This window comes from Typopeltis vanoorti, chromosome 12 (genome assembly GCF_054136105.1).
Source record: "Typopeltis vanoorti isolate ZY-2024b chromosome 12, IOZ_Tvanoo_1.0, whole genome shotgun sequence".
NCBI classification, from domain to species: domain Eukaryota; kingdom Metazoa; phylum Arthropoda; class Arachnida; order Uropygi; family Thelyphonidae; genus Typopeltis; species Typopeltis vanoorti.
In genome coordinates, this window is record NC_143560.1 from 67,535,049 (window position 1) to 67,548,571 (window position 13,523).

General features: G+C 35.7%; 1 protein-coding gene across 2 annotated transcripts in view; it reads right to left on the minus strand.

The window, feature by feature from the left end:
- LOC150100863 (N-acetylgalactosamine-6-sulfatase-like) overlaps positions 1-13,523 on the minus strand; it is a 355,136-nt gene that overhangs the window by 135,800 nt on the left and 205,813 nt on the right. For both annotated transcript variants that reach the window (XM_090401082.1, XM_090401081.1), the window contains one exon: positions 6,260-6,403. In XM_090401082.1, the coding sequence (XP_090257208.1) occupies positions 6,260-6,403 (144 nt within the window). The remainder of the gene's footprint in view (positions 1-6,259; positions 6,404-13,523) is intronic.

Here is a 13,523-nt window from a genome sequence, read left to right on the forward strand (position 1 = left end):
TAGTGGAGTGCCTCAGGGGTATGTTTTAGGGCCATTACTGTTTAACTTGTATATTAATGATATTGACAAAGATTTGGATGAAGATATTCAGTTGTTTGCAAATGATGCAAAGTTGGGACGAACCATAAAGAGTAGTGAAGATGTTGTGGCCTTGCAAGAAGACCTGAATAAATTGAGTGATTGGGCACAGAAATGGAGATGTGAGTTCAATGTTGCAAAATGTAAGGTTTTAAAATTTGGAAAACAAAGATGGGATGCAGAATTTATGCTTGGTGAGAATATATTGTTGGAGATAGAGGAAATAAGAGATCTGGGGGTGATAGTGGATAAGGATCTAAAATTTAGGGGAAATGTCGCCAAAATTGTGAGGACAACACAAAAGCTTCTGGGAATGATGCGGAGGAGACACTTACATGTAGAAGTAGGGAGATTCTTGTTCCATTGTATAAAGCTTTGATTTGGCCACACATGGACTATTGTGCCCAGATTTGGTCATCTGGTTTTCAGAAGGATGAAGAGATGTTGGAAAGGGTCCAAAGGCGACTGACTAAGGTAGTTTCTGACCTCTGGAATGTTGAGTATGAGGAAAGATTGAGAAGATGTAATTTGCAGAATCTGGTGGAGAGGAGGAAGAGGGGAGATATGATAGAGACCTACAAGTTGGTAAGGGGTTGTTATAAGATTAATGGTGGAGAAGTTCTACAGAAAATAGTGGGAGATCAGGGGAGAACCAGACGTCATCCCTGGAAACTGTATAAAGAGGGTGTGAGTAGGGGAGTGAGAGGCAGGTTTTTTTCGTGCAGAGTTGTGAATGATTAGAATGCCTTGCCTGAGCGTGTGGTGTCTGCAAGGAGTTTGAGTGTGTTTAAGATGAGTCTCTTAAAGATGAGTCTCATCTCAGATGAGTCTTTGACTCCATGAGGTCTTGGGGTAATAATAATAATAATAATAATAATAATAATATCCATGAATTATGTTTCTTCATGTGATTTCAACCAAATCTGAAATATAATTGATTTCTGACCACTATTTACATTCCCTTGAGAACTGCAGCCAACTCAAACAAAAATGAAGCAGGGAGAGGTGGTAAGGGAGGATGACATCCTTTGTGGGCATCTTTAGAAATCTTATCATTCAACCAATTTCCATCATACCCATACAGATATAACTGTTTCTGACATTGCCAAAAGACCTATGAATAAATCAGTCCAAATGGACTAAAATGAAGGAGGGGGAAGAGAAGCGAATTTAGAAGTTACCTTTTCCACATTTTCAGATCCCTCTACACACCCGCATCACTCAGCTGATTTTGATGAAAAATTCAACCTAATTGAACTAAAAATGAAGGGGAAGGGTGTCTATTTCTCTGCAGAAACCATGACAGGTCACAACTGTTTTTAGTCAAAATCACTCAGCTGATTTTAACCAAATTTACAGTTGTTTCATAAGTTACTACAAGTCCCTTGAGAAATTCAGCTTAATTGAAATAACTAAAAGAGAAGAGGATTTGTTATAATTATTATTATTACATGACTCCTCCAAGGAGTCCAAAGACTCATTGAGGGAGGGCACCTACTCTACAACTCTCCATATCCATCAGCCACAGCAAACTGCATAATCTACACCAATGGCATCTACTATCTGCCACCATCAGTAGTATTTTCACAGACATTCACGAACATCCATGCCCACAGAGGGATTTGAACCCACAGCCTTTTGGCTGGAGAGCGGATACGCTAACCACTGGACTTCTCTGGAGAAACCATGCCAGATCACATTGTTTATTGTTTTCAATCAACTTCTATGTTGTTTCTTACATTGTTTATAATACTCTGAGAAATTCAGCCCAATCAAACTAAAATTTTAAAAAATTAGGAGAGGGGGCTTCTAAGTTGTTTTTTAATTTGTTCACCATTTCCTAAGGTTTCTGCACAACTAAAATAGAGAACATGGTACCTTTTTGGAGTTCTGGGTGGGGGGGGGGGGACTACTCCTCTACACTCCACTATACAACTGGTATTTGTCTGTGTTCTTCAGCCAATTTATAACTTGTTATAAAGGAAGGAAAATAAAATAAAATTCCAAAGACACTGCTACAGTTCATTCACCATAGAACAGTAATAGCTACAGGTATTCAACAAACAATGCTACAAATCATTTAACAGGTCATTTGCTTCTCATTCAATTGATTTTGGAAATTTATTCCTAAATGTTTTATTTATATAAAAAAATAAGAGGTACTTACAAAAATAAATCACAAAAGTGACTACGTACCAAAGCAATACCATTATAATAACAAACACAAACATCCTATAGAGTAAATTATTTTAAATTATTAAAATAAATTATTAATTGCTGGAATTGTATTTTACTTCTTGCCTCTAAATTATTATTAATAAATAATACCTCTGTGGAGTCCAGGAATCATTATAAAAGGCCACTCCATACCATTTATCTACCTTACAATTGCATTTTTGTCTGTTAATTGTATGTGTCCTCTAACCAGTTTGTCTGTTTTATGTGAGAAAAAAAAAACAGTTTTCTAGGAGATCAATCCTGCTGCCTTTGTAAATAAGACTGGCTAACTCATCTGCAATTGAAAAGCTCTTATAAAGATTCTTTGCATCCTAGTCATATTATATATGTGTGTGTAATAATCAAATGTTAACATTATAACAATGTTACTAAAAAAACATGAACTCATTTTGGATGATTTCATTAATACCAAACAAATGCCAGTGAATAAAAAAAAATAAACACCATTATAAGAAGGGCATTCTGAAAATAATATTTTCAATGATAGCTCCGCCCAAAAGAGATATGTCAGTAAAAAATAAAAAAAAATCTTGTCAAGTATAATATACTTGACAAGAAATTATCATTATTATTATTATTTAGGCCTCCAAGGAGTCAAAAGACTCATCACATCCTTGTTTTAATACTTTATAAAAAGATAGTTTGAAGTCCACTTTATTTTTAGATACCATTTCCCAACATAATCTCCCTCCCTTTCAATATAATTTTTTCACTATTATTATTATTATTACACCCTCCACGGAATTGGCAGACTTATCGTGGGAGGTTCATTCAACTGACAGCATATTTATCATATAGAATCTTAAAATCCTTAACATTCCTTGCATTCTGGTAATGCATTCCATTCACTAACAATTCTCAATGTAAAAAATGTACTCCTCACACTCTCTCTCTTCACCACACTTTTACATAACTTCCAGGGATGACCTCTGGTTCTTCCACTCTCACCTTCTACTCTTTTTATAATCCCCCTCTGGATTAAGCTGATAAAATCCTCTTACTAACTTAAATGTCTCTATCAAATCATCTCTCTTCCTCCTATCCACCAAACTCTGCAATCCACATTTCAACTTCTCTCCATAGCCAGCATTCCAAAGTTCCAATATTGTCTTAATCACTTGCCTCTGGACCTTTCCAATGTCTCCACTTCACATTGTAAACCAGGTGACCAGATCTGAGCACAATAGTCCAAGTTTGGCCTGCCCAGTGCCTTATACATTGGCAGAACCCCTTCCTTATACCTACATGTTAGAGTACTTCTTATCATAGCAGCACTACAATGTGCAGCCTTTGCAACACTAGCAATATGCCCTCTAAACTTCAGTCTACTGTCAACCATCACTCCCAAAGCTCTAATCTCTTCCACTTCCTGCAGTATGGTATGGCACCATTGTAGAGTACACAGCCTTATTTTTCTGTACTCCAAAATGCAATACCTTGCACTTATTGATATTAACACTACAACCCCACTCTTTTGTCTAAGTAAAAAGTCTATTCAAATGTTCCTGAAGGAATTAACATCAGCAGTGCTACTTATAATTCTTCCAAACTTTGCAACATCAGCAAACAAATAAAGATCCCCACTCAGTCCATGTGATATATCGTTTCCAACAAGTTAAACAGTAGAGGCCCAATAACAGAACCCTGGGGCATGCCACTGGTTACCTCCTTTTTTTGAGACACTGCTCCATCATACACAACCTGCTGGTATTGTTCAGAGAGCCAATCTCCAATCCATCTAACCAATGTACTATCTATTCCCATCCTCTGTAGCTTGTATACCAACTTAAATGGTAATCTATCAAACGCTTTTGCAAAGTCTAAGAATATCACTGTATATGATTCTCCCTTATCTAACACACTTGTCACCTTATTATAAAATGCAAGTAAATTACTAAAGCAGGACCTACTCTTTACAAATCCATGCTGACCATCATAAAGAATGCTATGTCCATCAATCCAATCCTGTATTCTATTCCTCACCATTCTCTCCAACACCTCAACCACAGATTATGTGAGGCAGTTATGCAGACTTGCCTATAGTTGGAGATTTCTGTCTTACAACCAAGCTTGTGGAGTAGTACTATTTTGCTGTCTTTCCACTTCTTAAGAATCCTACCCACTGCAAAACTTTCATTAAATAACCAGGTCAAGGGTATAGCCAAATGTGGTGCACATTCCAATAGAATACGTGGTGATATATCATCCATTTCCACAGCCTTATTCGTATCTAACCCAACCAACATCTGACACACCTCTGATTTTGTCACTTCCAATTCTTCTAATACTTGCCTCTCTCTGCTATATATTGCACGGCATCATTTACACCAGTATAATATATGCTGATGAAGTGCTCATTCATTCCACTATATCCTTTGCAGCTGTTAAGCTGCTGCCATGACTATCGACCAATGCTAATCTGCTATAATTATTCTTCCTCTTGCTTGCCATGTAGTGGAAAAATTCCCTTGAGTTAACCTTGGCCTGAACTGCCAATCTTTTCTCATACTGCACCTTTTCTTTCTTTGCCATGCTTGTCACCTTTCTAGCCTGCACTTTATACTCTTCCTGGATCCGATCACCATGAACTGTCTTGTACCTCCTCTGTTACATTTTCTTTTCCAGCACAGCTTGCTTGATTTCACTATTCATCCATTTCACTCCTACTCTATTACTCGCTTAACCCTTGGTATGCAGTTATACGTTGCTTTTGTCAGATACTGCCTTATGAGTTTCCATGCATTGTCAACATCTTTTCCGCTCATCAACGTACTACTGATTATAAATGACTACAGAGCTTTCTATAATCACCTGCTTTATACTTCCACATGTATCCATTTATGCCAGTAACCTTATCTTGTTTCATTACTTCCCAAACAAGTACTTCATGATCACTCTTACCAACCGACAGCAGTGTCAAAACTTCATTAACAACTACATCTTGTGAAGTTATCACCAAATCCAAAACATTAAGCCTCTAGTTGCTTCAATCACATGATGCTTAAGATATTTATCTCTCAGAAATTCCACAAACTTGCTCTCCTTGTTCCCATACACTATCTCCTCCTTCCATTCTATATTCCTGTAATTTAAGTCTCTCATCAGGATCATCTTCTTTTTTACATGCCCAACTAATTTGCCTAACATTTCGCAATCAGTATTCTCTGCATTCCCTAGCCTATAACAGCATCCTATGAGATATACCAAGTTGTTTATTTCAACTTCAAACCACACAGATTCAAAATCTGTGCATGCATTATCAACTTCCACACTTTGTGGACACAATTCCTCTGCAATCATTAACAGCATTCCCCCTCCTCTTTTCACATTTCTATCCTGACAGAAGATTACATATCATTCTAATTCTATTCCCAACATCACATCCTCCTAACACAACCAATTTCACTTATTCCAGTAATTTTTGGGAATACTGTCTCAATCAATGCAACAAACTCAGCTCTCTCATTTCTCTCAGTTTCTTGTTTCTTTATGTAGCAAGTTTTTTTCAAAGTTGTCATAGTAAAACTCTTCTGATTGTAATCAGAACCATTTTCTCTCCTTGCTTTTACTTTTTCATCATTTTCAAAATGGACACCCTTGTGATGCATTTTCAATTTAGGAAGTAGCCAGAAGTCTGAATGTGCCAATTGTGGGATGTAGGGAGAATGTTCCACAACTTTATTCACTTCCATGGCTAGTTCCTAAATTGAAATTGCATCAGTGATATTTATTTTGAAAATGAAAAGGTCAAAGCAGAGATGAGAAAATAGTTCCAAAAACAACAACCTGAAGAATTTACTATTTACTATAACAGTATATGAAAAATAAAGTAAGTCAAGTAAAAAAGTTTTTTTTTTTTGGTGGGAAGCTATCAAAATGGAGAAATTACTTTTCGAATGCCCTCATAACTAATAAAAAAGTAAAAATAATGATGAAGACAAACCTTCCAATCATTTTGTTATTTCTATAAACAGGAATATTTGGGACTTTCTTGTTATCATAAGGTCCAAAATGATTATTCGGAGAACCAAAAAATTCATGGAAGCCATGTAAATGAGGAAGATATTTCTCATGATGACCTAAATGCCTAAAAAAATGATATTCAACATAAAGACTTAAAAAGAAATCTAAAAAAGAAATAAAGATATAGTAGGTGCATACAAATATGTAGTCAAAATAAATTTATGACCATTTCTAATGTGTCAAGTTAAATATGATAACAGAAGCATCTCAAATTTTTTGTCAACAAAATATTAATTATCAAAGTGCAATTTATTTTTTTATATTTTATCTCTGTTAAAAACTACAACCAATGCTCAACAGACAATGGGCTGCCTTAAAATGACTGATTTCCCAATGAATTAATTACTTTATATTTTCATGATTTCTTCCACAACCAAAATAGATATTGGCAGCTAGCTCTTTTGTCATATAAGCCTACGTAAACTTGAATAAAAAATAAATCTCATAATGTTTTTTATTCCAGGGAGTAAGCAAGGCATTTAACCCTAACTTTTGTGGAAACTGGTGATGAGGGAACTAATCTTTACCCTTAGCCAATCACAAATAGGTCGTTCAGACTAGTAGTCAACTAACTTGGGAGCTAGTCTAAGGAAGGCTTAGAAAATTTCCTCTAGTCAGCAGCTAGAATTTAATTTAGAATGGTCTTTCTTCAGACAGTGTAGCAAAAGCAATTACCATAAGGTTATATAAGCTCTTAATTCATTAATGGAATCATCAATACTATTAAGTGGAACAGAAATATGACATTGTCACCTTCAGACCACCAGATTAGCTGTACTTTTTCAGAACAAGAAATTTAGTATTTCACATTTTAATCATTCCATTTCAAAGCAGAAATACACTAAAAAGTAATACTGTTTTAAAATAAATAAGCATTCTTGTAAACTGATTTTTTTTTGCAACATGATTATGTCGCATTATTTTCTATCTCCTCTAGATATACATATTCTATGCTCATTACTCATATTGAGAACAAATCAATGTTTATGTGGAGAAGTTGAAAGCCAATAGATATCATTCCTCAGATAATGGAAAATAAATGTTATATGAGATATGTTATACTTTTTTTTTTGTTATTTTAACAAACCACAGTAGTTTTCACTGAGGTTGTTTGATCACTAGAAATAATACAGAAATTTCTATTACTTTGATGTTATTAAAATCTCTATAACATTTCTATTATCAAACAATATACTTCAAAATACTTTTTTTCTTATAAAAACAGTACTACACAAAGGAGTATAAAACAAATTTTTGTCTTTTCATGTACGAAAAAGCACATTTTATCTTTAAATACAACAGGATCTAAAATTTTTTTTGAGTATTACTGTATTGTCAGAAAACTGTACATTTTAAATGGTATTTACTTATTTATTTATATATTTTATGAAAAGGAACTATATCTATCTGGTATAATCATAATAAGCTGAGAAAATGTATTTTTCTAGAGTGTAATAAGATATTATGTTTGCGAAAAAGATTGTTTTATGCATTTTTAGAGGAAAAAAAAACTGTTTTGATTTAGTTTTTGTATTTTTCTAGAGTATAATAACAATTATGTTTGTGAAAAAATATTGTTTTATGCATTTTTAGAAGAAAAAAAACTGTTTTGACTTAGTTCATTCATAATTTGTTTGTCTATTTTGGACTTATCAGGCATATGCAAGGATGTTGGCATAAGTAAGGCACTAGATAGAAACAGATATCTGTGAGTTCTCCAACTGTGTCATACAGACTACAGAGAAAACTATACAAAAATACATGAATATGTTGGGACCTCAGATTGTGGGCATTATTGAGACCTGGCTATCAGAGGAAGACATAATTGGATCTGAAGAAGGTTTGAAGATGAATAAGGAGAAAAAAAAAAAAGAAAAAAAGAAAAAAAAAAAAGAAAATTAAATGGCTTGAGTTAAGCATGGAAAAGTCACATCAAATAAGTGGAGTCAGTGGAACTAGTTATAGATCCAGGAATAAGCTGCTGTGTTTGTATACAAATGCTAGAAGTGTAAGAAACAAGGCAAATGAAATGGTTGCATTAATTGAGTCTGTTCACCCAAAAATTGATAGAATAAGTGAGACATGGTTGGATGAGGACGATATATTCTGACAGGAATAGAGATGGAAGGGTATGTGTTTTGCAAGGATAGAAAGGATAAAAAGGGAGGGGGGAGTGCTATTGATGACAGAGAAAGAATTAAGTCCATACAAAGTAGAGATGCAAGAGGGAAATAGTGCCAGTGGTTTTGAGGGAGTATGGTGAGATAGGGATGAATAGAATGAAATACTTAGTTGGATGTTGTTATAGACCTGGTAATGTGGATGGTAGAGACTATGAAATGTATAATCAAATTACTCAAGTAAATAAGAAAAGGGTGATTATTATGGCCGATTTTAACTATAGCAATCTATTCTGGGATGATGAGATAGAAACTGGAAGTAAAGAAAATGAGTTTCTTCAGTTTCTTGAGTTTTTGAAAGACAACTACCTCAGACAGTATGTAACAGAGGGTACACGAGGATTGAGGGTCTTGGATTTGATCATCTCATCACAGGATGTAATTGTAAATGAGGTGTCTAATTATCCTCCAGTTGGTGAGAGTGACCATGAAGTGATTACCTGGGTGTTTGCCAGCAGATGAGGACCTCTGTGAGAAAAGGGTATATGTAGAACTACAAAGCTCAGGTGTAGCACGGAATGAGGAGTTAGCTGGAAAAGAGATCAATGCAGCTTGGAGGATATTCACGAACTATCTACTAGAAGCAATGTCTAAATGCATTCCAAGGATCAGAAGGTTACATAAGGTAGGTGTAAATGGATGACTGAAGAGATTAAGCATGCAACACAGAGAAAAAAGGCACTATGGAGGCAGCATAAAAGAAGTGGCAATAAATAATTCCATGAGGATAACAAAGACCATACAAATAGGGTGACTTGCTTGGTAAGGGTTAGAAAAAAGTAAAGTATGAGCAGCAGTTAGATAATGAAGCAAAAAAGAATCCTAGGGAGTTCTTTCAATATGTAGCCAGCAAAAAAAAAAAAATTGGTATAAGGACAACTACTGTGGAAGATATAGTGGAGATACTTAATGAGCAGTTCATAAAGGTCTTTCATTCTTGTGAATGTGACATGAAGATATTGAGAGCAGTTGATGATGGGAAGGAGAAACTGACTGTAAGTGAGCAAGAGGTGTATGAGGAATTGAACAAACTTGATGTTAATAATAAGGCTGTCAGACTTGATAATAAATCACCACATATTCTGAAGGAATGTGCCAGGGAGTTGACATTTGCCTAGACATATATATTTAATATGAATCTTGCACTGAGTCGAGTTCCAAAGGAGGGCAAAATTGTGCTGCTTCATAAGGGAGGTGATAGAACTCAGACATCAAATTATAGGTCTACTTGTGTGTCAGGTGTTGTTGGTTAATTTGTTGGAGAAGTTGGTAAGAACTGGGATCCAGAGTTGGGTTGACAACAATGGTATTATCTTTGATGGACAGCACGGATTTTCTAAAGTGAGGTCATGTTTTAGTAATCTACTTATTTATTACAATAAGGTGATGGCTTCCTTGAAGAAAGGAGAGGGATACACAGTAGTATACTTAGATTTAGCTTTTGATATATTACCACATGATAAGTTGACAGTCAAACTAGAGCAGATGGAGGGGTGGATATTAGATTAGTGCATTAGATTGGAGACTGGCTATCTGATAGGTATTAGCAAGTTGTGTATGGAGGAGCAATATCCAAGAAGAGGAACTCACTAGTGTTTCAGGGCTATTGCTGTTTAACTTGAATGCTAATGATATTGGCAACGATTTGGATGGGGATATTCAGTTGTTTGTAGATGATGCAAAGTTGGGATGCACTATGAAAAGCAGAGAAGATACTGTGGCCTTACAAGAAGACTTGAATAAATAGAGTGAATTGGCATGGAAATGGGGATGAAAGTTTAATGTTGCAAAATGTAAAGTTTTAAAAACAAAGATGGGATATAGAATTTATGCTTGGTGGAGATATATTGTTTGAGGTGGAGGAAATAATTGATCTTGGGATGATAGTGGATAAGGATCTGAAATTTAGGGGACACATTGCCAAAATTGTGAGGACAACACAAAAAATTCTGGGAATGATACAGAGGACACTGACTTGTGGAAATAAGGAGATTTTTCCATTGTATAAGTGCCTACTGTGCCTTATATAAGCATTATATAATACCTACTGTGTCTAAATTTAGTCACCTGGTTTTCAAAAGGACAAAGAGATGTTGGAAAGGGTCCAGAGGCGACTTTCTAAGGTAGTTTCTGATCTCTAGAATGTCGAATATGAGGAGAGCTTGAGAAAATGCAATTCACAGAGTCCAGTGGATAGGAGAAGAGGGGGAGATGATATGATAGAGACCTGCAAATTAGTAAGGGTTGTTAACCCCTTACTAATTTGCAAACGGTGAGAGATCAGGAGAGAACCAGAGGTCATCCCTGGAAGATGTGAGAAGTAAGTTTTTGTGTGCATGACAAAAGGACTTTCTAGATGAGTCTTTGACTCCATGGGGTCTTGGGATAATAATAATGATGACTGGTATCAAGTGTAAAGATACAGTATTTTTAGGAAGGACAGACAGGACAGATGGGGGGGGGGAACATGTTGCTAATTATATTAGCTGACTTGAATCCAGTTAGAGCTCAGATCAATTACTACAATACTAGAACAATGTTTTTCATGTGACAGTGAATTTGAAGCCATCTGGTGTGAGGTGGAGACTAACAAGATCAAATACATAGTGGAGCATTGTTACAGACTTAGTAGATTGCTAGTGATGAAGAAATGAATCACCAAATAAAGATGATCGGTGTGAAACAAGTAATCATAATGGGGGACTTTAATTATCTAAACTCTGATTGGTTGCAGTCAAATCTCATAAGAATGAAACTGAATTTATTGAGCTGGTGTGAAACAACTTCCTCAAGCAGCATGTTACAGAAGGAACTCAAGGTCAAAGATTATTAGATTTGATTATAGTATCAGAGGGTGTTTCAGTTAAAGACATAACTATTCTTCCTCTGGTTGCTAAGAGTGAACATGCAGTACTAACTTGAGAAGTAGCTTAGTTTACGAATGTTCGATTCCGAAAAGTTTGCATACTAAACTACAAAGCAGGAAATTACGATGAACTGAGGAGTATGCTGGATTCTGCACCATGGTATCAGTTGTTAGATGGGCAGAACATTGACAGTGCATTGGAAGCTAAAAAATACCTAAATGATGTGGTATTGGAACGTGTCACTAGAGTTCAAAGAATAAATAGGATAGGAGTCAAATGAATGTGTAATCTTATTAAGATTACACATTCATTTGACTCTGCAAGCTGAAGGCAAAAGAATTCTATCATTATGCTGCAAGTAAAAGAAAGAATAACTCCTAATGAATGGATAGTGTGCATGTAACAGATGCAGAAGAGATTGCTCAACTAATGCAGAAGAGATTGCTCAACTTTATTGCTCAGTTAGTTGAGCAATAAAGATTGCTCAACTAACTGCATCTGTTACATGCACACTATGAGATTTGACTGCAACCAATCAGAGTTTAGATAATTAAAGTCCCCCATTATGATTACTTGTTTCACACCGATCATCTTTATTTGGCGATTCATTTCTTCATCACTAGCAATCTACTAAGTCTGTAACACTTTGATAAAAGTTAACTACCTGGTATATGCAACATTGCATTCAAAGCTACCTCTCCACTGGATGAAGAAACTCAGGTGTATGAGGAGTAAGTATTAGAGCAGTTGCACAAACTGAATATGAATTCTGCAATAGGAACTGATGGGATATCAGCATGGATGCCAAAACAATGTTCAACTGAACTGGATATTCTCTTGACTAGGCTAGACAATTTGAGTCTCAGAACAGGGAAGATTCCACAGCAATGGAAGAAATGTATAGTAATCCCATTGCACAAGGGTGGTGTAAAGACAGATGTATCCAACTATCGACCAATCAGTATCTCAGTAGTGATGGTGAAGATTTTGGAAAAGTTGGTTAGGGTTTGCATTCAGAAATGGATTGATAGAGCATCTCTACTTTACATGGGTTTACTAATGGAAGGTCACGTTTTAGCAACTTTCTCACATTCTATAATAATGTTATCACTGAGTTAAACAAGGGGAATGGCTACACCATGATACTTTTGGATTTTGCTAGGTGTTTTTGACAGAATGCAGCATGGACGACTGTAGCATAAATTGGAGAATATGGGATTGGATTACTGCCATGGATAAGAGGATGACTGACTGACAGATATCAAAGAGTTGTATATGGAGGTGTTAATTTGCAATATTCAAGGTAACCAGTAGTGTGCCTCAAGGATCAGTCCTTGGTCCATTTTATTCAATCTGCACATTAATGATAATGGGAAGGATTTGGCATGCGACATACAGCTATTTGTTAATGATGCTGATTACCCTACAAAGATAGGTAGGGTAATCAGGAGTGCTGCTGATATGCAGTACTTGCTGAATGATTTGAATGAGCTAAAATTGTGAGCATGTGAAAATGGCTGTCATTGCAATGTTAATAAATGTAAGGTCATGAACTTTGGTGTGATGAGATATCCAATGTCATATTATATTGGCAGGATTATACTACAGAAGAAACTTATCATGCTAGGGATCTGAGTTTTATCACACAAGGAGTTGAAGGTCAAGAGCCATATAGCAAAGGTTGCAAATACAACTCAGAGGATAATAGCAATGTTGAAACAAATCATGACATAAAGATAAGAAAGTCATTTGGCCTCTTTACAAGGCTTTGATAAGACCTTGCTTAGACTATTGTGCAGAGGTCTAGTCTCCTGGTTTCCATGGTGTTTCTGATACAGTGGAGAAAGTGTTAAAAATGATATCAGGATTCTGAAATACTAATTATGAAGACAGATTGACATTTGCTAAAATGCAGACAGGAAGAACAGGTATGACAGCCAGTGCAGGTAATAATATGTGACCTCCCTCAATGAGCCCCTGACTCCCAGAGAGTCAGGATTAAGAAAGACTGCTTAATAATAATAATATTAACCACACTCTCAGGCAAGGCATTGCAATCATTCACAACTCTGCATGAAAAACCCATGCTTCTTCACTACCTTGTTCACACCCTCCTTATACAGCTTCCAGGAATGAC